The sequence below is a fragment of the Oncorhynchus nerka genome, linkage group LG15 (genome assembly GCF_034236695.1).
Source record: "Oncorhynchus nerka isolate Pitt River linkage group LG15, Oner_Uvic_2.0, whole genome shotgun sequence".
NCBI classification, from domain to species: domain Eukaryota; kingdom Metazoa; phylum Chordata; class Actinopteri; order Salmoniformes; family Salmonidae; genus Oncorhynchus; species Oncorhynchus nerka.
This window is the reverse complement of record NC_088410.1, coordinates 69,382,453-69,409,356: the sequence shown is the minus strand read 5'-3', so window position 1 is coordinate 69,409,356 and position 26,904 is coordinate 69,382,453. Positions and strand designations below refer to the sequence as shown.

Genomic DNA, 26,904 nt, shown 5'->3' with positions numbered 1-26,904 from the left:
CATAACCTTACATACAGTGCCATGAAAAAGTATTTTCCCCTTTATAAATGTCTCAGATTTTACATGTTTTTTTTTATACTGAATGTTGGAGCTTCAACCCAAACCTAATATTAGATTAAAGGAACCTGAGTGAACAAATAACACAACAATGACATACTTATTTCATTTAATTGATAAACAATGTTATGCAACACCCAATTCCCCTGTGTGAAAAAGTAATTGCCCCCTTACACTCAATAACTGGTTGTGCCACCTTTAGCTGCAATGACTGCAACCAAACGCTTCCTGTAGTTGTTGATCAGTCACTCACGACGCTGTGGAGGGATTTTGGCCCACTCTCCCATGCAGAACTGCTTTAACTAGTGACATTTGTGGGGTTTTAATCATGAACTGCTCATTTCAAGTCCTCCCACAACATCTCAATTGGGATTAGGCCTGGATTTTGACTAGGCCATTCCAAAACATAAAATGTGTTGCTTTTTAGCCATTTTCATGTAGACTTGATTGTATCTTTTGGATCGTCTTGGTCCTGAGGCAGCAAAGCATTCCCAAACTATCATATGACCAACATGCTTGACTGTTGGTATGAGGTTCTTACTGTGGAATGCAGTGTTTGGTTTTCATCAGGCATAATGGGACCCATGGCATCCAAAAAGTTACACGTTTGAATAATCTGTCCATAAAACAGAGTCTTGAAAACATTGTCAGAGTCTTGATCATCCAGATGCTTCCAGGTGCTTTTTGGCAAACTTGAGTCAACTTTTTGGACGGCATGGGTCCCATTATGCCCGGCGAGAACCAAACACTGAATTCTACACTAAGACCCTCATACCAGCATTCAAGCGTAGTGGTGGTAGTATGATGGTTTGGGGATGCTTTGCTGCCTCAGGACCTGGACGACTTTCCTTAATATAAGGAACCATGAATTCTGCTCTGTATCAGAGAATTCTACAAGAGAATGTCAGGCCATCTGTCAAAGTCCAGACCTAATCCCAATTGAGATGTTGTGGCAGGACTTGAAATGAGCAGCTTATACTTGAAAACTCACAAATGTTGCTGATCTACAGCAGTTCTGCAAGCAAGAGTGGGCAAAAATTTGTCACAAACAGCTATTGAGCGTAAGGGGGCAATTATTTTCTCACAAAGGGGGAATTGGGTGTTGCATAACTTTATGGTACCTTGTGTATTTTTCCATACAGTCTGACATTGGCTTTGGAAAGCTGGAGACGTACGTGAAACTGGGAAAACTGGGAGAGGTAAGAATGTCGCTATGGTTACGTGCTTTCAGCTGCAGTTTAAGGCACACATCCAGCTGTTTTAATAGGTGCAGGATACAGAGCAATTAGAATGGTTGAAACTAAAGGTGTGTGGGTATTCCCAGTGTAGCTATTCAGTGTGTGGATTTTCACCTTCTATTTAACCCCTGAGATGAGAGGAATTTGTGTATTTCATAAGAGAAAGTAAAATAAAGTTCTTTATAAATCTTTAGAACTATGAAATTATGTTTGTTGAAAAGCAGAAAGACTCCATCCCAAACCTATTTCTAAGTTGCTAGGTCAAGCCATGTGGTAATTAGCATTGGGGGGGAATTGTCAAATGGAACGTGGGGTTGGTTGTCCCTACCAACTCCATTGTAACCATATATTAATTGGGGACATTGCCACTGCCAGTATACAATAAATCCCAAGCTCTTTTGTGCTGTTGCTATAAAGACCTCCCTTACCAGTAAACACAAACACTTTTGGCCGACATATCAAAATGTCTTGGGAATATGTAGTGTGGAGAGCGTTTACACAGAGACGTCACCGAGACACCAGAAAATAATGTTGATGCCTGGCCGACGTATAAACAATGTAGAATTTAGAATGTAGATATTTAGAATGTAAATATATCGGAGACGTCTTGCCAATTTGCAAACGATGTCTAAACGGCATCTTCCTGATGCATCATGTATACATCCGTTGGGCAGAGGAATCGGCTCCATCTGGGTTTGTTTCCGCACACATTGTTTCTGACACACACCCACAAAAACCTACTCAAAATGTCATATGTTGTTCTCAAGTCATAAAATGCAGGATTTTGTTTGAAATATTGTTTGATCAAAGAAAGGCTTGGCCATTTCTAAGACTATGTATGTTATAGTGCTTCTTTTCCTGTTCCAAAAGGAAGAAGCTACTAACAAACACTGTGACAACCAACTACACACTGGTTGTCACAAGTGTACAGAGTGTGTTTGATTGCTTATAACTCCATGTTGGAATAAGATGAGGATAAAAATGGTCCCCATTTCAACCCAAGGCCTTTCTTTCTATAATGTTGAAAAGAGTCTTGTAAGATATACTGGTGCTGAGAACTACACGAGAGTAAAACGTGTGACAACCAACCCCAGTCTCCCCTACTGCATACCTAGTTCTACATAGCAATATTAGATTGATTTATAGAACTGGTGTGTGTAGTCTCACACACAGTGGCTACTTATCTGTTGTCTCAGACTGTACTCATGAACCCTGAGTTACTGTTAGTGCAGAGGAGCAGTCAGACTAAATAGGCTACATCTGTCCTAGTCATGCTCAGTCATTAGGGTCAACAACCGGGCTACATCTGTCCTAGTCATGCTCAGTCATCAGGGTCAACAACCGGGCTACATCTGTCCTAGTCATGCTCAGTCATTAGGGTCAACAACCGGGCTACATCTGTCCTAGTCATGCTCAGTCATTAGGGTCAACAACCGGGCTACATCTGTCCTAGTCATGCTCAGTCATTAGGGTCAACAACCGGGCTACATCTGTCCTAGTCATGCTCAGTCATTAGGGTCAACAACCGGGCTACATCTGTCCTAGTCATGCTCAGTCATTAGGGTCAACAACCGGGCTACATCTGTCCTAGTCATGCTCAGTCATTAGGGTCAACAACTGGGCTACATCTGTCCTAGTCATGCTCAGTCATTAGGGTCAACAACTGGGCTACATCTGTCCTAGTCATGCTCAGTCATTAGGGTCAACAACTGGGCTACATCTTTCCTAGTCATGCTCAGTCATCAGGGTCAACAACTGGGCTACATCTGTCCTAGTCATGCTCAGTCATCAGGGTCAACAACTGGGCTACATCTGTCCTAGTCATGCTCAGTCATCAGGGTCAACAACTGGGCTACATCTGTCCTAGTCATGCTCAGTCATCAGGGTCAACAACTGGGCTACATCTGTCCTAGTCATGCTCAGTCATCAGGGTCAACAACTGGGCTACATCCTAGTCATGCTCAGTCATCAGGGTCAACAACTGCTCAGTCATGCAGGGGGTCAACAACTGGGCTACATCTGTCCTAGTCATGCTCAGTCATCAGGGTCAACAACTGGGCTACATCTGTCCTAGTCATGCTCAGTCATCAGGGTCAACAACTGGGCTACATCTGTCCTAGTCATGCTCAGTCATCAGGGTCAACAACTGGGCTACATCTGTCCTAGTCATGCTCAGTCATCAGGGTCAACAACTGGGCTACATCTGTCCTAGTCATGCTCAGTCATCAGGGTCAACAACTGGGCTACATCTGTCCTAGTCATGCTCAGTCATTAGGGTCAACAACTGAGCCGCATCTGTCCTAGTCATGCTCAGTCATTAGGGTCAACAACTGGGCTGCATCTGTCCTAGTCATGCTCAGTCATTAGGGTCAACAACTGGGCTACATCTGTCCTAGTCATGCTCAGTCATTAGGGTCAACAACTGGGCTACATCTGTCCTAGTCATGCTCAGTCATTAGGGTCAACAACTGGGCTACATCTGTCCTAGTCATGCTCAGTCATTAGGGTCAACAACTGGGCTACATCTGTCCTAGTCATGCTCAGTCATTAGGGTCAACAACTGGGCTACATCTCATGACAGAAAGTTGTCCCCTTCCACCTGTCCTCAGTCACTCCGTTTCACAATAGCTGGATAGGTGTAAGCAATCCCTGTATTTAGTTTCCTTCATATTGCGTCATATTGAAACCTATGCAGTCCTGCCAGATCTGTGGAGGAGTGAACATGGAAGACAGCAGGGTGGGAGCAGTGTTCTGGAATGGCATGCAGTCTAGGTTGAGGGGGCGGGGGTTAGTTTACTGTAAACACATGTCCTAACAGAACTAGTGTCTGGTCAACTATGACTGCTCATCTACATAACAAGGTGATCATGTTTAAAATACCTTACATCCTGCCATGAGACAAGCCAGTGTTTCAAAAAAAGAGACAGCAATGACAAAAGATACCTGGTAGCCAAACAAACCTTCTTTATAAGTTAGGGCTAAGTTTATGGGGTATGGTTAGTATTAGGGCTAAGGTTACGGTTAGTATTAGGGCTAAGTTTACGGGGTATGGTTAGTATTAGGGCTAAGGTTACGGTTAGTATTAGGGCTAAGGTTACGGGGTATGGTTAGTATTAGGGGCTAAGGTTACGGGGTATGGTTAGTATTAGGGCTAAGGTTACGGGGTAAGGTTACGGGGTATGGTTAGTATTAGGGATAAGGTTACGGAGTATGGTTAGTATTAGGGATAAGGTTATGGAGTATGGTTAGTATTAAGGATAAGGTTATGGAGTATGGTTAGTATTAAGGATAAGGTTATGGAATATAGTTAGTATTAGGGATAAAGTTATGGGGTAGGGATAAGGTTAAGGGGTAGGGATAAGGTTATGGGGTAGGGGGTAGGGTTAATGTTAGGGATAAGGTTATGGGGTAGGGTTAAGGTTATGGGTTAGGGTTAATGCTATGGGGTAGGGTTAAGGTTATGGGTTAGGGATAAGGTTATGGGGTAGGGATAATGTTAGGGATAAGGTTATGGGGTAGGGATAAGGTTAATGTTAGGGATACGGTTATGGGGTAGGGATAAGGTTATGGATAAGGTTATGGGGTAGGGATAAGGTTATGGGGTAGGGTTAAGGTTATGGGGTAGGGTTAGGGTTAATGCTATGGGGTAGGGTTAGTGTTAGGGATAAGGTTATGGGGTAGGGATAAGGTTATGGGTAGGGTTAGGGTTATGGGGTAGGGTTAGTGTTAGGGATAAGGTTATGGGTTAGGCTCAGTAGTCAGGGTTAGACATTTGGCATGGCCATAAAGTGATGACCATTGTATATGTAAAAAACTGATGTGATTAACTAATTATTCCTGTTTCAATTACTTCCTGTTCCTGTGTAGGGGACATATGCCACGGTGTTTAAGGGGCGGAGCAAATTGACGGAAAACTTGGTGGCGCTGAAAGAGATTAGGTTAGAGCACGAGGAGGGAGCGCCCTGTACAGCTATCAGGGAAGGTAAAAACACACAGCACCCTATACAACCATAGTCTCGGAAATGCCCAGGCCTAGAGCTACAGTGGTAGGTCTGGGAATGATGTTGGATTTGGAGGACGCTCTTCACACAGACAACTCCCCCAACAAATCACGAGTGGGTGCTTAAAAATAATCCCCTGGGAAACATGACAGAGGTGGACACACAATGTGGACGAAGACAGCTAGGTTAGTTTTATCCACAGCCAGTCAGTGGTTGTACGCTTGTAACACTAACGTCATAGCGCATGCAAACGACTCGCTTGCAGAATACACTCATGGAAAATATCCTCGGCAAGCTCCATCTAGCTAGCTGCTGGAAACGTTTACGGCAGGGCTCTGAGCTGATTTTCTGGCGTCCAACTCCACCCTTTCCTCTCTATTCCAAACTGATGGCGGTCTAAGTACAGACGTGTATGCTGGAACATTGGTACATTGTGGGAGGCATCACGTCCATCTAGAGAGACTAATACAACCATCAAACCTCTCCTAACCTCTTCTCACAAAACACATACTGTACCAACAGGGTTTTTGTCTCAGATTTACTACAGTAGCTTTTCAGAAGAACTCAGGAGCAGAACACTACCACCCAGTGGCGCTAAAATGTCATTAGGATGTCCTCACTCCTCCATGCAGCATCCAACCCTTTTCTCTGTGCGTCTCTACAGTGTCTCTACTGAAGAACCTAAAACATGCCAACATTGTCACGCTGCATGACATCATACACACAGAACGCTCCCTCACTCTAGTCTTTGAGTACCTGGTGAGTAGTACACACCTTTCAAATACTTCATGATCAGTATAATAACCTGTGTTATATCTGCTTGTTTTACTTACAAGTTAAAGTTCTGAAAATGTGTGCATGTGTGTCTCTCAGGACAGTGATCTGAAACAGTACCTGGACAACTGTGGAAACCTCATGTGCATGAACAATGTCAAGGTTAGTCCAGCCTGCTGAACACCGTTAATCATCATCAGACAGAGACGTTATGGCTTCCCTCTCTCTCTCCTTCTCTCTCTCTCTCTCTGCCCCCTCTCCTTCCCTCTCTCTGCCCCCTCTCCTTCTCTCTCTCTGCCCCCTCTCCTTCGCGCTCTCTCTTTCTGTAGATCTTTATGTTCCAGTTGTTACGTGGTCTGTCCTACTGCCATAAGAGGAAGATCCTTCACAGAGACCTCAAACCTCAGAACCTGCTCATCAATGACAAGGGAGAGCTCAAACTAGCAGACTTCGGTATGACACACACACACACAGTCTCACCATACAGATACACTGACATTGGTAACCTAGTAACAGATCTCCCTCTATATTATCTAGGGCTGGGACGATACCATCGCGTTACTCTTTAGTATCGTGTCAAGGAAAGAAAACACGATTTAACTTCTTTAGGAAAACTGCCCTAATGTTAGAAACAAAAGCAGTATGTTGTCATCCAGAGTAATTAATTTATTTTCCAAGCTATAGCACACATGAATTTACCTACAGATTGTTTTTAAAAGGACCAAAGAGTTTGGTCTGCTTCCTGTTTTTATTCTTGGCATACAAACAAAAATTGGGAAATTGGTATTGCCCCAGCCCTAATATTATCTCTAACCTTTTCAACACGTATCCTGCATGTAGATAGAAGACCAGATCAGTAGATAAAATGCTCCCTCTTTGAGATCCAGCTCATGACTGTTTGTTTGATTGGTCAGGTCTGGCCCGGGCCAAGTCTGTGCCAACTAAGACCTACTCCAACGAGGTGGTGACTCTATGGTACCGCCCCCCTGAAGTACTGCTGGGTACCACAGAGTACTCTACACCCATCGACATGTGGTGAGTACATTCCACACGCGCATATGCGAGCGTGCGCGTGCACACACACACACACACACACACACACCTCCATTCTGACTCACAGAGACAGAGGCATTTCAACAAACCTACTCAGTGTCACATTGTTTAAAACCCCTTAAGGATCGGCCTCTCTTTTTTTTCAATTTTCGACTAAAATGACATACCCAAATCTAATTGCCTGTAGCTCAGGCCCTAAAGCAAGGATATACATTTTCTTAGTACCATTTAAAAGGAAACACTGCAGTTTGTGGAAATGTGAAAGGAATGTAGGAGAATATAACACAGTAGATCTGGTAAAAGATAATACAAAGGGGAAAAAACTTTCTACCATCATCTTTGAAATGCAAGAGAAAGGCCATCATGTATTATTCCAGCCCAGGTGCAATTTTAGATTTTGGCCACTATATGGCAGCAGTGTGTGTGCAAAGTTTTAGACCGATCCAATGAACCATTGCATCCATGTTCAAAATGTTGTACCAAGACTGCCCAAAGGTGCCTAATTTGTTCATTAATAACTGTTCATGTTCAAAACTGTACAGTCTCATCAAGCAATAGCATGGTATTCTTTCACTGTAATAGCTACTGTAAATTGGACAGTGCAGTTAGATTAACAAGTATTTAAGTTTACTGCCAATATCAGATATGTCTACGTCCTGGGAAATGTTCTTGTTACTTACAACCTCATACTAATTGAATTAGCCTACGTAAGCTCAATCATCCAGCAGGGTACCCACCAATCCTGAAGAAGTTTTAACCTTCATTAACACTACCAGAGTGAAAACCTAAATGAGGGAGAACATGTTTTGATTAGATATGTTTACCACACTATGAATCGTCACAGCAACATAGCTAAGCTGTTCCTTTACTTAACTCGCGTGTAAGCCACCACTCTTGATGTGAGCAATCACCATGGTGATCATTTCTGCATCACATTCATTAACCTTGAATCTCCAAAGGCTATTATCCAGCAACACAACAATACAGAACCTTTCATAAACTCATTTGCAAAACATTCCTTTCATCAGTGGATGGGTCTCCATCGGCACAGACACCCTCAGTGATAAACAAAGGGAAGCAGTGTACTCTGACACCCTGCCTCTTACACAGGCCTGCTCGTGATCCCTACACACAGTCTTTGATGTGTGTCTGTGTCTCTGTTCTACCGACGAACCTCTTGCTGTGTGTGTGTGTGTGTGTGTGTGTGTGTGTAGGGGTGGGGCAGATTAGTGTGTGTGGACATTTTTAACTATACTTATGTGGACCAGATGTCCCCATAAGAATAGTAAACAAACCCCCCCAAAAAGGAAAAAGGCTATTTCTAAGGGGTTTAAGTTTAGAATTCGTTTTAGGGGCTTAAGGTTATATTTAGGAGTTCGGTTGAGGGTTAAGGTTGGGGAAAATAGGATTTTGAACGGGAGTCAATTGTGTGTCCCCACAAGTTTAGCAAAACAAGACTGTGTGTGTGCATGCTGGCTCCCATGTGATGTAAATGTTATGATTCCATCAGTGTGTGTGTGTGTCTCTCCAGGGGTTTGTTATTTCCATGGAGACACTACCAGAGGGGACCGTTTACACGGTCCCAGAACCCACGGGACTGAGTGTCCTCAATTTATCAAGCAAGATAGAGCCCTGCACATGTCTCCTTGCTTTATGAAGGGTTATCCTTTGTGCCTACAACTCAGTGCAACGATTTCGATGTTAAGGTAGACATGTTCAAGTTAAGAAACATCCGTTTAAGGGAATACTTTAGCTACCCTAATCATGGTTCTACTGAACAAGTAGGTTGCTCACCTGCAGGTACTCTGACTCCTTTTAGAAGTAAGAGTTATTTTGTACCTCCATCCAATCACAATCACTCTATTGAGACATATTGCAGACTTGTTGAATAATATGTTGTTCATCTCCTTAAGAACAAACATGAGTACATATCTTTCCAGAATTTACCTAAGGATGAAAAACAAGCTTTGCTTGATTTACAATCCGTTATGTCAGTCCTTACCCCCCTGCTGATAAGGGTGGGTTGGATGTACTCATGGATAGGACTGTTTATGTATAGGAGTGTCAGACAACTGCTTGACAACACCTTTTTACAAGAAACTCAGAAATTACCCTACTTCCCAATTTCAGAACACAATCTTTACCGTCTTAGATGGGTATTTATGTTCTGGTGAGATAACCAAAAAAGAACATAACTTGCTACTTTTTATACTTTGCCGAAATTACACAAGAATGTTACAAAACCTTCAGGGCGCCCTATTGTAGCGGGCATTGATGCAGAAACGGCACCTTTATCATTTTTTGTTGACTTTTTGATTAGACCACTTGCAGAACAGCTCCCCTCCTTGGTAAAGGACGCCAGCAGTATGATCTCAGAACAGCTCCCCTCCTTGGTAAAGGACGCCAGCAGTATGATCTCAGAACAGCTCCCCTCCTTGGTAAAGGACACCAGCAGTATGATCTCAGAACAGCTCCCCTCCTTGGTAAAGGACGCCAGCAGTATGATCTCAGAACAGCTCCCCTCCTTGGTAAGTATGATCTCAGAACAGCTCCTCCTGGACACCAGCAGTATGATCTCAGAACAGCTCCCCTCCTTGGTAAAGGACACCAGCAGTATGATCTCAGAACAGCTCCCCTCCTTGGTAAAGGACACCAGCAGTATGATCTCAGAACAGCTCCCCTCCTTGGTAAAGGACACCAGCAGTATGATCTCAGAACAGCTCCCCTCCTTGGTAAAGGACACCAGCAGTATGATCTCAGAACAGCTCCCCTCCTTGGTAAAGGACACCAGCAGTATGATCTCAGAACAGCTCCCCTCCTTGGTAAAGGACGCCAGCAGTATGATCTCAGAACAGCTCCCCTCCTTGGTAAAGGACGCCAGCAGTATGATCTCAGAACAGCTCCCCTCCTTGGTAAAGGACACCAGCAGTATGATCTCAGAACAGCTCCCCTCCTTGGTAAAGGACACCAGCAGTATGATCTCTATCATTGAATCTCTTGATCCTCTTCCTGAGAATACTTTGTTAGTTACTTTTGATGTTGAGTTATTATACATTAATATTCCACACGAGGGCGGTATTGGAGCTATGGAACGCGATACCTCTTCTGCAACGTGATACCTTCCAGTGCATGCTTTATAACATTGGCTGAAATAGTACACACACACCTATTTCATGTTTCATTATTCAGACGAAGGGTACTGCTATGGGATCCCCCATGGCTCCTAACCATGCTAATTTGTATGTGGGTTACATGGAGAAACAGTCCATTTTCAATCCTCTCAAAAATACTTTCTTGCCAAACATCATTATTTGGCACCGGCATATTGATGGAGGGGTGATGCCAAAGAGCTCCAGGCATTCCATGCTTTTCTTAAATCTTGTTCTGATCACCTGAGATTTACTATGCAATCTGACACGCGTCAAATCAGTTTCTTGATCTTCTGTGAGGATAATGTTCTATACACTGATCTTTACAGGAAACCTACTGATTGTAACAGTTTGTTGAGGGCTGATAGTTGTCACCCGATTCCCTTGAAAAACAGTTTGCTCTACAGCCAATTCTGTCGAATCAAAAGAATAAGCAAAAAACAAATCACATTTCAACAGAAAGAGACGCAAAGAAAATTAAAGTAGAGGGGGTACAACAATTGTCAGATTAATACTGCCATTGAGAAAATTCAAAACAAACCGAGACATGATTTTTTTTTCAAGGACAGTCTCGCAAAAAGAAGCATTCTTGCGTTCTAACTACCCGCTATTCAAAGTGCTCTGAACAAATTAAGGAAATCGTTCACAAATATTGGCACATTCTAAAATCCGATGACAGTATCGGTAATGCGTTTTTGACCCTCCTTTGATCATATTCTTGCGGGGCAGAAATCTCAGAGATTAACTGGTAAATGTAGATCCTTCAAAACACCCCCAAACAGGGATACAGATCCCAACCAAAGGTGTTATCACATGCTCCACTAAGGCAGTTATCTTATAACTTGTCCTTGTGGTAAAAATTATGTGGGTAAAACAAAGCGCGAATTAAAAGTACGAATCGCGGAGCATCGTAGCACCATTAGGTGCAAAAACTCGATTTACCCAGTTGCAGCCCACTTTTTGGAAGCAAACCACTCGATTTCGTCCCTACGTTATATCGGCATCGAACATGTCACCCTCCCTAGGAGAGGGGGTGACAAAAACAATTTGTTAAAACAAGAGGCTGCCTGGATCTTTCATTTAAAGACCCTTGCTCCCTTCGGACTCAATGTAGACATTGATCTGAAGACTTTCTTGCGATTGTGATTTGCTATTGTAAATGTTTGGCTGAATTGTATCTATGATCGTATGCTATCCATTTATGTTTTTGGAATGTTATTTTTATATCTGAAGATTAACCAATGAAATCAGGCCACACCCGGCCATGGTTACAGACACCTGTGTGTGTCCTTTGACATTATATAAAACTAGTGACCCACAGTGTTTGTCATTATACCCTGATGAAGACAGCACTTCTGTCGAAACGTTGGTTATTAGGTTATTACATCTGAGCTCCTAGAGTGTGCGGCTCTCCTTTAATTTTTCAAGACACTACCACCATTACCACCTCCCTTCAGGCATTAGTCTCCAAATATCAATTTGGCTGTGTTTGTGAGCAGCAAATCCATGATGCATCATGGGTAAATGGTGACTGACTGACCTACAAATAATACTGAGTATTTATTTATGACGCAAGGTGATTTGTAGATCAGTCTTGACTCAACTTTAAAGTCGGCTGCAATGTCGAACGTTCCCCTTCACTTTCCATATAAATCATGTGTGTCTGTGATTTCTGTGTTAAAAGGGGCGTGGGATGTATTCTATTTGAGATGGCGACGGGTCGTCCCATGTTCCCCGGTTCCACAGTGAAGGAGGAGCTGCACTTAGTCTTCAGACTCATTGGTAATTATATTATTTCATTTACACCACAGGGAGCCATCTTGCTGGGGTAAGTAGTGAGGATTCAAATACATACAGACATAGAATATGAAGAATGACCCTCTCCCGTCTCTCTCAGGTACACCAACCGAGGACAGCTGGCCAGGTATCTCCAATAATGATGAGTTCAGATCCTACATGTTCTCCCAGTACAAACCTCAACCACTCATCAACCACGTGCCCAGGTTACACAACCACAATAAGACCACTTACCAACCACTTGCTCATGTAACATAAATCACAACTAAACAAGTACTGTGTTTCTTCTCCAGGCTGGATAGTGAGGGGATTGACATGCTTACTGCTCTACTCCTGGTAAGAAACCACTCCTACACCAACCTGTAACCACTAGTGTTGTATACCAAACCGCTATTCTGGTTTTAAGTGTGTATCTCTGTTTTATTTCAGTATGACACTAGGACCAGAGTCTCGGCTGAAGCATCTCTTAGACACCCCTACTTCCTCAGCCTGGGAGAGAACATCCACAGCCTCGTAGACAGTAAGACACACACACAGATGTATTTGACATCAGTCACGTGCTGAGGATGATGTATTAAGTGGCAATTTGTTTTGTGCATTATGTGCAGAAAACAGCATTGACCAATATTTCTCACCCCCCACCTTAGCCTCCTCGGTGTTTTCCCTCAGAGAGATTCAACTGCAGAAAGACCCAGGCCACCGCAGCTCAGTGTTCCAGCCTCCAGGTACATTCTCAACACAGTGCAACACATATTACGTCCATAAACCATCACAATACGAAACGACTACTGGAAATAAACCATGTTCAGTCATGTCATGCCCGTGTTCTCTTTACCAAACCCAGGTCATGTTCAGTCATGTCATGCCCGTGTTCTCTTTACCAAACCCAGGTCATGTTCAGTCATGTCATGCCCGTGTTCTCTTTACCAAACCCAGGTCATGTTCTCATTCATGCCCGTGTTCTCTTTACAGGTCAATGTCATGCCCAGGTCATGTTCAGTCATGTCATGCCCGTGTTCTCTTTACCAAACCCAGGTCATGTTCAGTCATGTCATGCCCCAAACCCAGGTCATGTTCAGTCATGTCATGCCCGTGTTCTCTTACCAAACCCAGGTCATGTTCAGTCATGTCATGCCCGTGTTCTCTTTACCAAACCCAGGTCATGTTCAGTCATGTCATGCCCGTGTTCTGTTCTTTTACCAAACATGTTCCAGGTCATGTCATGTCATGCCCGTGTTCTCTTTACCAAACCCAGGTCATGTTCAGTCATGTCATGCCCGTGTTCTCTTTACCAAACCCAGGTCATGTTCAGTCATGTCATGCCCGTGTTCTCTTTACCAAACCCAGGTCATGTTCAGTCATGTCATGCCCGTGTTCTCTTTACCAAACCCAGGTCGAGGAAAGAACAGAAGACAGAGCATATTCTAAAGGATGACCAGCCAGAGGGGTGCAGACCGGGAGAGTCTATTCTAAGAAAGCCTCAAGGAGGAATCGGATTTGAAGACAAAACACACACCAATCCCCCCATACAAACACAAATACAAACATGGAGGTCATATCCAGAGCCCTATACTACGAATGTAGTTTGAGGAGTTAGCGAGGTCTCCTCTGAGTTCAACTTGGGTAACTGGTACCACGAAAGTGTCTCACCTTTTAGCCAGGTACATTTTTATGTCAACTAACCCTTCAGATCTAACCTGCTCTGGGCCAGTCTAACTAAAATACATTTAAGTGTCTGAGCCACGAGTTAAGGACCAATGAAATCAGATTCCCTCTCCCTCAAAGATTGCATCATCCACATCATTTGAAGAAGACAACTGATTAAATATTTTATTAGTCAAATGTTTGCGTGTAAAAAATCCTAATGTTAAAATACCCATTTTATTATTGACAAATGCATTTGAAACATCACACACAGTAAAAATGTTGTATGACTTTATAAAATGTTTATTGATGGAGTGGGGAGAAAATGTGCTCATGCATTGATAACCACACCAAAGAAATAACTCAAAACGTCACTTCTGAAAGTCGATTTCAAATAATATCCTGCTGAATTTTGATTTTGGCACAAATGAAAATGTGGCACTAACTTGCCCATGAATTGATGTTTCAACATTGTCTCAATGAAGAGTTTGGGGTTCGACTAGTCACATGCACGCACAGTTACAACCCTGCTAGGGTTAGCGGCAGGCGGACGAGCAATATCCACCGTTGTAGAACGGTTGAAGCCCGAGCTGGAATTGGAAGCTAACTGAAGCTGGCTAGCTTCAAAAAACACTGAGTAGATAGATCTAGTTTGCATCGTAGTATACCCCTCTGGTCAACCTCAAATGTCTTTCCTGGTTAAATCAAAGTTAGATGAACAAACATATCTGATCCCCTCACGCTCCCGACAACAGAGAATGGATACAGACAGGGTTTCTGAGAATGAGCTTGCACTGCACCTCAAAAGGTTTGGAGATTAGGTCCCTCACTCCATACAGATCCTATTAAATTGCTAAAAGGAGCTATGTCATAAACCCTCAAAAGTTCCAGAATGGGATGATAATGGCAGCTATTTTGGTCAGGGAGAAATCCAAAACAGTCTAATTGGAATGAAAGGCAGTAGAGGCATAATCTTGATTTTACTTATGCAAGAAAATAAAAGACGTGGTTTAGCAGAAATTGTGTAAAACATTGTCATATAATTATACCGTTTATGGGGATTTTTTTAAAACCAATTCTCTATAAATAGCCTATAGAATGAATATATATTATATAAACAGACAATAAATGTCTAAATTATTGATTCCTTCAAAAGCTATATGTTTTATATGATACAAAATCAGTACTTGTTGCATTTGCAACTTGTCAGGGTATGGCTATTGATTGACAGCATTGTTTGTATGGAATGTTGGCATATTGGCAGTTAATTTGACAAAATATTGGAATCATTCCACTTAAAATGGTTGGCTAGTTAGATAAACATACTGTGCAGATAATCTTCAAATTCATTGTTTTACACAATATCTTATCACAGAACTGGCTTATCAACTCCCTTGCCAAAATGGCTGACCTTTTATACCGTCATAAGAAGGTTAATGTCCATTCTCTGATGCGCAGTCGGGCATCAACCATAAAATGAATGTTCAAAACAACAGTGACGAAATGTGCAACCCATAAATATTAGCATTCTACTGTCATGTTAGTAATACACTGGATTCCCACTGCTGATTCTGGGGACTGACCAGGAACTCTCTCCCATTCTCCTACTCAGTAACCTCCCCTCAGCCCCATGCAGACATCCAAGCCAACCAATCACTCTGCATGTTTCACTGACCTCTTCTCTTTTCGCCATTTCTACTTCTCCCTTTCCATTCCTTCTGTCCAAGCCTACCGTGAATCTGCTAAAAGCTGTCTGCCCAGCACTTTCACATCTGATGAAGTAAAGGAGACAAGGAAAACTTTAGACTAACTAGATGCAGTTAGCTTAACCACACGGGAGAAGACGACAATACTCTTATAGAGCTACCTTTCCATGTGTCCTTTGCTTTCTCACCCCCAAACTGAAAGAATTGAAGAGTTAGTTAGATTACTCGTTGGTTATTACTGCATTGTCGGAACTAGAAGCACAAGCATTTCGCTACACTCGCATTAACATCTGCTAACCATGTGTATGTGACAAATAAAATTGGATTTGATTTGAGGTGAAAGCAATATGGTGGACACTGTCAGTGGTCATGAAGGAAAGAAGGTGAGAGTGAAGCCATGTAAAATAGTTGGGATCCACTGGGAGAGATGGTGATATGTGTGTTACACTTTAAAACTTCCCCTCTCTATTTTAGCAACCCATGGGGCAGAAGTATTATTGTATGTGTTTTGTTGTGGTAAATTAAGATATTTTAAGTACTGTAATGAAAGGAAATATGTATTTTGACAGATGTTTTCATGTTCTTTCTCAGTGAATTTTATGCCAGATGAAACAAGAGAGGACTCTATTAAATGACTGTAGATGTCTAAATGTTTTATAAAAGACAAGTATATTTAGATTTTGTATGAAATGTGATATTCTTGTGTGATTTGTTTACTGCGCTATCATTAAAACCAGAAACTGAATGTATTGTGACCGCCAAGAAGCCAAAAGTGATCAAATAAGAAATAACAAATAAATGAATACATGATATCACTCTGTAGTACATTGACTAGCTCTCATTCAGTACTAATACAGTATACAATAGTCTGAGTGTCTTCCATTATGATTGAAAAGAAAGAGACCATTTGAAGTGTTCAACAGGCCTTGCCACAATTCCCAATCTGTCTTTAATACCACTTTGGCTATCTAATCATCCTTATTTTGTCACTTATGATCCTTTGTATGATATTGACTAATCTACCCATTGAGACCATGAGGACCGACAGGTGGCGCTAGATCCACGAGAGAGGCCAAATAGACAGGTCTACAGATATATTTCATAAAGAGATCCAGAAAATGTAGTCATCCATACAAATGCATTACACGGAAAATAACGTGTAATCATGACACTTCACATCGCCGTGGAAGATGCCCTAGTCTCCTACTCTGCGGCACAGTTAACTGATGGACATCAGTTTCCAGGGGAGGGCACTGCTAGTTCGACAGGTTTATCAGCGTGACGTGACTGGAAGGCAAATAAAAGTTTATCAACTCTCCTTAACAACCATATATGCTAGCCATATGCAGGCATCCCAACTTTGCCAGTCTAATTAAACAAACGTCAAGGGTTGTGTTGTCGGCGCGCTTAAAGATTCCTTAAAACCTTCCTCCCAATGAAACCATAACCTGCTCCAGCGTTCATCACGCAACCCACTAGCAACAACGAGATGATGTTAGTAGATGATCGTGTCTGGGCTCTGTTCAAGGGACACTGGCAGCACACACTGACTTACTGGAGCGTGTTCTTCAGTTTCGGGCTGTGTATCGCGTTCCTGGGGCCGACCATCCTGGACCTGAGGTGTCAGACTCAGTCCACTCTGCAGGAGATCACTTGGGTCTTCTTCGCCCAACAGCTCTTCCTCATGCTGGGGAGCGCCCTGGGAGGACTCTTCAAGAAGACGTGAGTGAAAGCAGTCTGGTTTTGACTAGATGGTATACAGTTAATGTCAGTATTTACTTCTCGTAGCAGGTAAGGATAATTTACATAACCGAATTCCTCGAACCTAAGGTTAGGCTAGCCCAGGGTTTCCCACACTCGGTCCTGGTCCCCCTGCACGTTTGAATTTTTGACACAGCTGATTCAAATAACCAACTCCTCATCCAGCTTTGATTACTTGAATCAGCCTTTTAGTTTTTTTTCCCCTAGCACTAACTACTTGCACCCAGTTTCTGATGAACTCCCACCAATGGAGTTGAGCAGAGACCAGGCTTTGTAGAATTCAGCTTGGACTACATTCACCCCAAGTCAATACTTACAATAATTGTACTATGAAACGCTTACCTTGTACCTATGTTTGTCCTCTGTAGTGTTATGATTAGTTTACTGAAATCCATACTTTAATAAAACCTTAATCAAATACAACCAGACTATATCCTTGTTGCCATCTTAGAGCAGCAGCAATGAGCAGACAGTCATTGGTTGATTTGATTAAATGTTTATTTTAAAAGTATATATTTCAGCAAACAAAGGCACGCACGCAAATACAGAGGACAAACATAGGTACATGGTAAGCAATTTAATTATTTAAATTTTTGGAAGTATTGACCTTGGGCAAATCGATGTAGTCGGAGCTGAATTCCACAAAGCCTGGTCTCTGCTCAACTCCGTTGGAGTTCATCAGAAACCTTGTTCATCATGGAGTTGAGTTGTCAGCTAGGTTTATGCAGTACAGACTGGGACCAGAAACTGCCCAGCATCTATTACACACCCGCCCTTTTATGTTGAGGCCCCCATTATTAGCCAAATAATAATTTATGCAGGCCCAATAGGCTAAAGATGGCCCAGCGGATCTGACATTTACCACCAGAACTGCTCTATGACAAAGATGGCCTCAAACTCAGCTCTGGACCTCGAAGCCAGTTCCACTGCGTTTTCTTCTTCTCATTGTTCCTCTCTAATCATGAACTGATTTAGATTTGGGACACCAGGTGGGTGCAATTAATGACCAGGTAGAACAGGAAACCAGCAGGCTCTGGACCTCATAGGGTAAGAGTTGAATTCCCCTGGTCCTATAATATTGATAAGACAGTGACCACTCTAACAATGGAAATGCGTCCTCAAAGATGGGAGGAGGCGAGATCAGGTGGGACCATTCTAGCCAATTAGGGCAGATATGCTTGTAACAGGCCATAGAGATAGATAGAGGGGTGATCTTTATCTGTGCCATTTTAGCTTCTGTGACAGCATGGGCAGTGCTATAATGGACCCTTTGTGGCCGGAAGTAATTTAGCCATTTATTGTAGTCATTGCGCTCTGTAGAGTTGCTATTTTCTTGAGTTTTCACGTGTCAATTAACTTGTGATATTACTGGAATGCTCATTATACAATGATCAAAAATATAAGCACAACATGTAAAGTGTTGTTTTCATGAACCGAAATAAAGGATCCCAAAAAATGTCCATACACACAAAAAGCTTATTTCTCTCATTTTGTGGACAGATTTGTTTACATCCCTGTTAGAAAGCACCTTGCTAAATTGTCTGATACCAGCCACCCAAACAGCTGATGAAACTGTGGCTTTGCACAACTGAAGAATGTCTGCACAAACGGTCAGAAACCGTCTCGGAAGCTCATCTGCATGCTCGCCATCCTCACCAGGGTCTTAAACTGATTGCAGTTCGGCATCACAATCTACTTCAGTGGGCAAATGCTCACTTTCGATGGCCACTGGCTCGCTGGAGAAGTGTGCTCTTCACGGATGAATCCCGGTTTCAACTGTACCGGCCAGATGGCAGACAGCATGTGTGGCATTGTGTGGACGAGTGGTTTGCTGATGTCAACCTTGTGAACAGAGTGCCCCATGGTGGTGGTGGGGTTATGGTATGGGCAGGAAGGCATAAGCTATGGACAAGGAACACAATAGCATTTTACTGATGGCAATTTGAATGCACAGAGATACAGTGATGAGATCCTGAGGCCCATTGTCATTCCATTAATCCGCCATCACCTCATGTTTCAGCATGATAATGCCCTGCCTCATGTCGAAAGGATCTGTACCCAATTCCTGGAAGCTGAAAATGTCAGTTCTTCGATGATATAGTTATTTCAATCAAATGAAAGCATGTTTTTTTTTTTAACCAGGAATAATGAGTAGAAAGCCAAGATCACAGACTGTTTCCGAACTCATTCATTCAGGCTCTCTACAAAAAACTTGTTACAGGCCACGGTCAGCGCAACAACCAAGATGACAAACTCCTGAAAGTCCACTTCGCCGTCTTTGTTTTCATCCAGATCACTCATGATCTTCTCTACCATAGGGTCCTTACTTGCCGCCAGGAAGTCACTCACCAGACATTGAGCATGTTTAGGATGCTCTGGATTGACATGTATGACAGCGTGTTCCAGTTCCTGCCAATATCTTGCAACTTCGCACAGTCATTGAAGAGGAACTGGACAACATTCCACAGGCCACAATCAACAGCCTGATCAACTCTATGCGAAGGAGGATGTGTCGCACTGCATGACTGGTTTTTTGATTCACCCCCCTTCCTATTATTACGGTGTCTGTGACCAACACATTCATATCTGTTACCCTAGTCATGTGAAATCCATAGATTAGGGTCTAATTTATTTCAATTGACTGACTCCCTTATATGAACTGTAACTCAGTAAATCTTTGAATTGAATGAAATTGTTTCATATTGCATTTTATATTTTTGTTAAGTGTATTAATAGTCTGATTTAATCCACAAATATGATAGTCCGTTTAAAAAAGGTTAAGGCGACCCCATGTGGCTTTGCCTGATATAAATCCAGAAAAAAATACAACAAAATATGTATTATAATATCGTCTTTGTATCTCAATCATTGTACTGTGGTTAACCTTAACATTAAATTCAACCAGAGAGCACCCTTAGATCATGGGTAAAAGCTGCACTTGACCATTACACTTGAATCATTCCCACAGTGAATGGCTAGGCTTGCTACGCTATGAAACCACACACTATCGCAGAACACTTTTTGATATGGTGAAAAAAATGTGTGGGGAGACACAAACTCACGTCAATACCTTTGTCAGATAACTGTTAAACAAAGCATTTATGCTATTGCTAGCAATCAAGAGGAAACTCTGACTGAACGACTCAAACTCCCCAGTTTACGCTCTCCAAATGGACGTTAGCTGTGAGTGCCGAGATGCCCATGCAATGACTTATGTTCGGTATACGTGTCGATGCCAACAAGGCCTTGAGCCTAGCTGAGTGTGAATCTCAGTGATGCTCATGAATTTGAAAGTTGAGTATTTTGCTCTCTCACCACCCCAGAATATAACAAATGATTTCCCTCTGACAACTGGAAATATTGTTCCTATACTAATTACGTTTGTTTGAACCACATGTATCCGTCTGTCCTTGTGACCTTCACATATCTCCAGTCCAATAGTTCTGCTCCGATATGTTTCCTGAGCTACTGCCACATGACTGGTGTTTAAATAAACATACACCTGTATCAGAGCTGAAGAGATAGAGGAGAGAGAGAAAATGGTGAGAAGAGCGCGAGAGACGTGGGGGAGGGAGAGACCTAGACAAAAATAGAGATTTACATTCTGTTTTTAATTGCAGCTTGTTGAACAGAACATTACTACTGAGGCCACTACACAGTTAGTGGAAAGTTGGCAGGGCAGCAGTGTAGATAAGGCATCTCCTGCTGTACACAAGGTGCCTCAGGGGGTCTGATAAACCAGGTAAATAAATGGCTCTTACCTAGGTATTGGGTCAAGGTGACATTCCAGCTACAATACAGCCCACGTTAGCAAAGCTGGAAAAACAGCCCCTCATCTGCCCCTCCATGGAGTTGCCTCTAGCACCGGGCTAAGGCCAGAGAGGGAGCAAAAGAGGTCTGGGTCCCGTCGCTTCCTGGATGGCAGACCAGATGAGACTGGAAGTGGAGAGCGAGGGTCAGTAAGGGTGCTCAATTCAATCAAACAGAGGGAGCTATAAATTGTAGTTAAATGAAAACAGTTCTTTCCCAAAAGCCACTATTACCCAAAAGAGTGCTCTAATATCCTCTCCCCCATTTCCAGGCTCCGCTGCTCCCTCTCAGCTCTCTTCGTCTCCAGTCTTGTCATCTCCGTGGTGTTTGCCATCATCCCACTTTGCCACCATGTGCTGATGCTGGCTGTTGCCATGGCGATATCTGGCACGGCAATGGGGGTGATTGACACTATCGCCAACCTGCAGCTGGTGAAGCTCTACCAGAAAGACTCAGCCATTTTCCTACAGGTCAGGGAGAGGCAGGAGGAAGGGATGGGGGGGAGGAGGAGAAAGTAATGGGGGTCAGGGGTATTTTGATCACAAATTATGCAAAGATAATTCAAAGAACAGGTGGTCATTTTCTCTCCTTCTCCCACCATACCCCCCTCCATTTTCCTTTCCTTCTCTCCCATTCCTCCCTGTCTTCTACCCAGGTCCTGCATTTCTTCATAGGGCTGGGAGCGTTGGTCAGTCCCCTGGTAGCAGACCCATTCCTGTCGGAGGGGAGTTGTGTTTTGGGGGGGAACATGACAGCCAACTCCTCCACTGACCTCCATCACCTCCGCAGCTACCTGGCAGGTAAGGGGACAACCCCTCTGCACAACGTATCCCACCACTACCACCTCCACACAGAGGGCATCATCACCACCAATGTGTCCTACGCATTCTGGATCATGGCTCTTATCAATGTAAGTGTATGAACACTTTGTTAACAGTTGGATTGTGGTGGTGTGGCTGTTGGTTGGTGTTGTAGGTTGATACTGTAGCTGCAGGTTAGCAGTAGCGACTGGTACATTTGAATAGCAAAACAAAAGGGAGATTGTTCTGCAGGGCAGGCTTCCTCGATCACTGAAATGGCTCTTTTGCATAGACCGTAATGAGGGAGTCACAGAGAGAGACGTGTTTTATTTTTTACAACTGCATGCATGTTCTCTCTAGCTGCCTGTACCAGTAGCAGTGTATGTGTTGATGTATCGTGAGAGGCTGTTCCCCTGCTCGAACCACAGCCCACGTCTACTGGACAAGGAGAAAAACTCACAGAAGAACCAACAGGACCACAATATCCAGGGTAAGACCACCCCTTACCCAACTCAGGGTAAGCCTCACAATGCTCCCCTCACACCTCCACAGGTCCCGTGTTAAACCCTCCCACACATTCACACAACCCAAGGAAAGACCCCCCCCCCCCCCCCTCAAATATATACAATGGCTGCCAGGGTAGAATCCCATACAGCCCCATCTCCAAATGTCTCACCAACTAAAACATGGCTAGTGCTGGGCTGGAATAAATGCCTGCACAACCTGTAGCGCTACAGGTGTGGGGTTGAAGACCCCTAAACTAAACCTTCCTGTGCTGTCCATCCAGGTCACGGGGTTTGTTTGGCTGCTGTAACTATGCTGATGTGAAGGATCGCCCTGCCTCCTATTTCCTCCTCTACATTCTGGGCGGAGCCGTGCTCTTCATCACTGACGGCATAATAGTGAGACTGAACCTTGCCCCCCCAACACACACGACTGTTAGAAGGCTGATGGTGATAGTAGGCACTAACATACAGATGTGTTCTCTTACATAGGGTTCTTACACAGGATTCATTTACACCTACGCAGTGTCTCCTCCCCTCTCTCTGCCTCACAAGACGGCAGGCTGTCTGACCAGTGTGTTCTGGGCATCCGTCACCGCGGGCAGACTGGCGTCTATATATCTGTCATACAGATACACACAACAACGACTCATCTCGGTCAGCCTGGTATGGACACACACTTGTGTTTTTGCATACTGTATGAGTAGTGAAGTGAAACCGCTTTTAAAACAGATGTTATTTGAGAGATGATGAAATATTTGATGGGTGTTTTTAAAACAGTGGATGGCTTTCTTGCACACGCACAGTATACACACACACACACACAATGCATCCATGCACACGTGAAGAGCAAGAAACGCAATGTGAATTCAAATAGTCATACATATCTGCATCAATGTTATTTTGTGTCATGCAAAATGCATAGCAAGCATATAGATGCTTAACAAGTGTATAGATTACAGGTGGTAGATATGCTGATGTCCTTACAACATTTAGGGAAAAAGGCATGGACATGATATGACCATGTGAAAATAAATAATTTACCTCCACTGTCCTGCGCTCCCTCCCTCTCTGTGTGTGTTTCAGGCAGGGATGATGGTGGTGCAGTGTCTGCTGTTGATCCTGTACTCCAGCCCTGTGTTCCTCTTCATGGGGACGTGTGTGTTAGGCCTCTTCATCAGCAGTGTGTTCCCCTGCATGGTGGCCCTCACAGAAGACATGGTCAACTATAAAGGTATGTGCGCACACACACAGTAAGAAAGCTTGTATTTAAATGTTAAAGGGTAAAGTGTCCTCTCCCTATCTTAGGGTGTGCCACTACTGTCCTGGTGACCAGTGCTGGTACAGGAGAGATGGTGCTGCAGCTTCTCACAGGACAGGTAAGGAACTCAGGGGGGTTACTGCTCTGTGAATAGGCTAGCCTGTGTTCTCTAGGTGTAATGAGTCTTTCTCTCTTCAGTTGATCCACAGTAAAGGCAGTTATAGTTTCATGTTGGTTGGTATGATATCATCCTGCATCGGATTCACAGTATTCCTGGGCCTAATCTACATCCAGCATCTACACAGGAGCTCCCAAGCAGGTACACACTCACACATACATCAACAGGTTGTGAGGAAACTATTTTAGTCAACTAAATCTCAAATCGTATTTCTTTCCCTCCACAGCCACTAGTAAGGAAATCGCCATGACAGAGAAGCCTTCAAGTGAGTAATGGAGAGGCCGTGAGGATGAATCAACGGAAAGAGAGGACTGTTTAAACAAATGACGGAAAAACAGAAATGACCCAAATGTTTAAAATGGCTGGAGGAAAGACAGTCCAATGTTAGACTTCAGTCCCTCTGCTCCTTTCATCCAGCTCTCAACACCCAGACAATCAAGTTAAACGCAAAGACCCCCCCCCCCCCCAGATCAAACAAACTGATTGATTCAGCTGGCCTTATATACCAAAATACATCTTCCAATTTATCATTCTAAGCAGTATTTGAGTGGAGACAGTATTGTATGTTTTTCAACTGGGAAATGTTTTATGCACTACCTGTCTGACCATGACTGTAGCATTCATAAACCAGGAGTTGGGAGAGTAGATGTTAACTTGTTCATGTCTTTTTAAATGCCCTCTGACCCATGACACAGTGTAAAGCCATGAACAGGTGGAGACCAAAGCTTCCTCCATTGGCAAACTCAACGGCAGCTGGTGTCCTGCTGGATCCTTACTGCTCCATGTCTTATAGAGCTTTCATGTAGACAGTGACCCGTGTGACTCCAGTGGAGTGGTCACATGAGGACAGATGGTGTTGCTATGTGAGCAAGGTGTGGTGGTTAGTTACCTCGTAAAACTCACTGGATTAGGAAAACAAGTCTTGTGGGGACATACTTCCAAATCTAGTCTTCAGAGGCTAAGGAACAGACAAACAGGGTGACTAGAGCAAGGTTTTTTTTAATAGTCTTCTGTTAAACGCTTCCTATTTCACCTCGAACACAAACAGCTTGTAAACATTTGAAAAGCATTGAACAAATAATTTACAGAAGTGAACAAAACAAGAACGATAGAAGCAAATGTACTGGTTTTATAATTGAATTGTGATTCAAATAAAAACAATTGTTAAAATGTGTTTTTTTTTTTTTTTTACAGAAATATCCACTAGTTGTAATGCTGGGTTGAATAGGGTCTAATGAATGAAACCTGAATCAGAATGATCACACCTACCTTCATCTACAATATGGCTGCCTATTCAGAGGTTTGTCTTTATCAAAACTGGTCATATTATAGAACTCTGACTACTGTATCAAGTTAACAAATCTAACTCTTTAGAAAATACACATTTGTAATAGGGCTTAGCTAAAGGGACTCTGCCACTTTAAGAGGCATTAGGATTTTAAATGAAGCAATCAGCAGTTGAAATGATAAAGCGGTGACTCACCCTCGTTTCGGTAAAAAGCTGAGGATGGGGCTGGAGAAATGTAAGCACTCAAATTCAGATGGATGCGAGGACTATATCAAAACTATAGTTTTAAACATGTTTTGAGGCTATATAGTGTTTGTTTACATTTACTTTTTATTCAAACACGAGTAAAACAAGCTTATTCTGGGTTCTGTTGGCCAGGAGATTTGAACTAAGCTCATGAAACATTAAGTTATATTCTTCAAGAATCAATAGGTACATATTCATAAGTCAAATGGATGTAGCAACTGCTGATTGCCCCTTTAAAGACGCACTTCCTTAGAATAAACATTTTAAATGTAATCTTTAGATTTGCAATATTAAAGTATTTTGTGCATAGTTTTACTGTTGATTTGGGAAAAGAAATGTACAGAATTAGTTTACAACTATAATTAGGGTTAATATAGATTTTTTCAAACACAGGAAAAAAAGTTATTTAAAACAAAGGACAAATCCAATACGACAGGTACCCTATTGTTCTAAGTGCCAATGTTGACACACACACACACATAATATTAAAGTCCAATGCATCAGTTTCTCAACATCAAATATTTTATGGGCAACAATTACCTTACTGATTGTTTAATCAAATGTGTCAAAAAGCAACAAAAATAGCAATATCTCAATCAATAATTTTGCCAGGACTGTCAGGGAGTGGTCTGAGTGGGGAGGGGAAAACTGAAAAGGAGTTAGGTTTGGAATTGTTTCTTATTGGTCTTTTAACTAATTTACCGCATGGTGTCGCCATAGAAGGCCAAAACTCCATCCCACCAAAATGGGCTTAAATTTCAGGCAGTCTTTTCAAACAGCTCTTAAACAGAAAGGGCATTATCATTTTCACAATATCATTATTCTTCCAACCTCTGGATGGATGGATAAAAACACATGAAATCAAGTCTGACTGCACTGGACCTTTAACAATATCAAAATACTTAACAAAGACGGATTTAAGTTTCCCTCTAAGGCTTTGATTTGCAAATAGTCCATGTCATCATCACTTCCCAACACTGAGTAAAGAAAACCCACGGAAAAAACAAAATCAAACAAGACATCAGCGTTAAAAACAGACTACAGAACAGCATTGAGCCTAGCATCTGGCCATATTACAAAAACACATTACAATTCAGTCGGGGGGGGGGGGGGGGGGGTAAATGGAATTCAGCTGAAGTAAATACACACTTTTGTTATTTGATTGTCTTATTTACTTGTCAGATACAGAGGGAAAGGGAGATTTGATTGTGTGCTGAAAATGTCTTAGTTGTGCAAAATCAGGCTTAGCAGAATCACTCTAAACAGGATTCTGGTACATTAAAACCTCATTCATTTTCCTGATTCACAGGACTTGCAAATGTGGGTGACGATATTCCATACTTAAAGCTGGAATCCTTAATTGTGAAACAGCCACGTCTGATTGCGATATTAGAACAAAGAAGTTACTGCAAACAAGTTTTCCCCCCTCGGACATCACTGTACGCACGATAGAAGACCTATGTCCTGCATTTTTTTTCTCAGCTCGGCCAGAATAATAACAACAACAATGGTGGTGTGGCCAGGGGCACGGATTCCATCTTTAAGGCAACTGTCATTAAAATCAAAATAACTATACAAACCTGTTCTAAAACATGAATCATACAAAGAAAATGTGTTAAGTCACAAACCATATTGCTT

The 26,904-nt window shown here is 42.7% G+C and overlaps 2 protein-coding genes across 3 annotated transcripts in view; both read left to right on the top strand.

The window, feature by feature from the left end:
• The window catches only part of LOC115143236 (cyclin-dependent kinase 18-like), a 55,583-nt gene extending 39,342 nt beyond the window's left edge, over positions 1–16,241 (top strand). The window contains exons 4-15 of one of the 2 annotated variants that reach the window (XM_065001854.1): positions 1,200–1,256; positions 5,163–5,277; positions 5,961–6,055; positions 6,170–6,232; positions 6,400–6,523; positions 6,985–7,105; positions 11,957–12,054; positions 12,170–12,275; positions 12,363–12,405; positions 12,499–12,589; positions 12,739–12,794; positions 13,463–16,241. In XM_065001854.1, the coding sequence (XP_064857926.1) occupies positions 1,200–1,256; positions 5,163–5,277; positions 5,961–6,055; positions 6,170–6,232; positions 6,400–6,523; positions 6,985–7,105; positions 11,957–12,054; positions 12,170–12,275; positions 12,363–12,405; positions 12,499–12,589; positions 12,739–12,794; positions 13,463–13,504 (1,011 nt within the window). In that variant the 3' untranslated portion in view covers positions 13,505–16,241. Of the gene's footprint in view, positions 1–1,199; positions 1,257–5,162; positions 5,278–5,960; positions 6,056–6,169; positions 6,233–6,399; positions 6,524–6,984; positions 7,106–11,956; positions 12,055–12,169; positions 12,276–12,362; positions 12,406–12,498; positions 12,590–12,716; positions 12,795–13,462 lie in introns of both variants that reach the window. The other variant, XM_029683406.2, reaches the window with a different exon arrangement.
• A 448-nt stretch (positions 16,242–16,689) lies between these two features.
• On the top strand, positions 16,690–26,382 carry LOC115143235 (major facilitator superfamily domain-containing protein 4A-like). The gene is made up of 10 exons (XM_065001853.1): positions 16,690–17,141; positions 21,262–21,460; positions 21,646–21,900; positions 22,151–22,280; positions 22,577–22,692; positions 22,786–22,959; positions 23,380–23,527; positions 23,602–23,672; positions 23,753–23,873; positions 23,959–26,382. The coding sequence occupies exons 1-10, from the start codon at positions 16,909–16,911 to the stop codon at positions 24,003–24,005; spliced, it is 1,494 nt and encodes a 497-aa protein (XP_064857925.1). The 5' UTR covers positions 16,690–16,908; the 3' UTR covers positions 24,006–26,382.
• Positions 26,383–26,904: the final 522 nt, after the last annotated feature.

Bases quoted from the DNA above. Each gene is read 5' to 3' on its own strand.
- LOC115143235 (XM_065001853.1), top strand. From the start codon at position 16,909: ATGATGTTAGTAGATGATCGTGTCTGGGCTCTGTTCAAGGGACACTGG. The intron at 21,901-22,150 runs GTAAGTGTATGA...TGTTCTCTCTAG, and splicing joins GGATCATGGCTCTTATCAAT to CTGCCTGTACCAGTAGCAGT. The intron at 22,960-23,379 runs GTATGGACACAC...TGTGTGTTTCAG, and splicing joins GACTCATCTCGGTCAGCCTG to GCAGGGATGATGGTGGTGCA.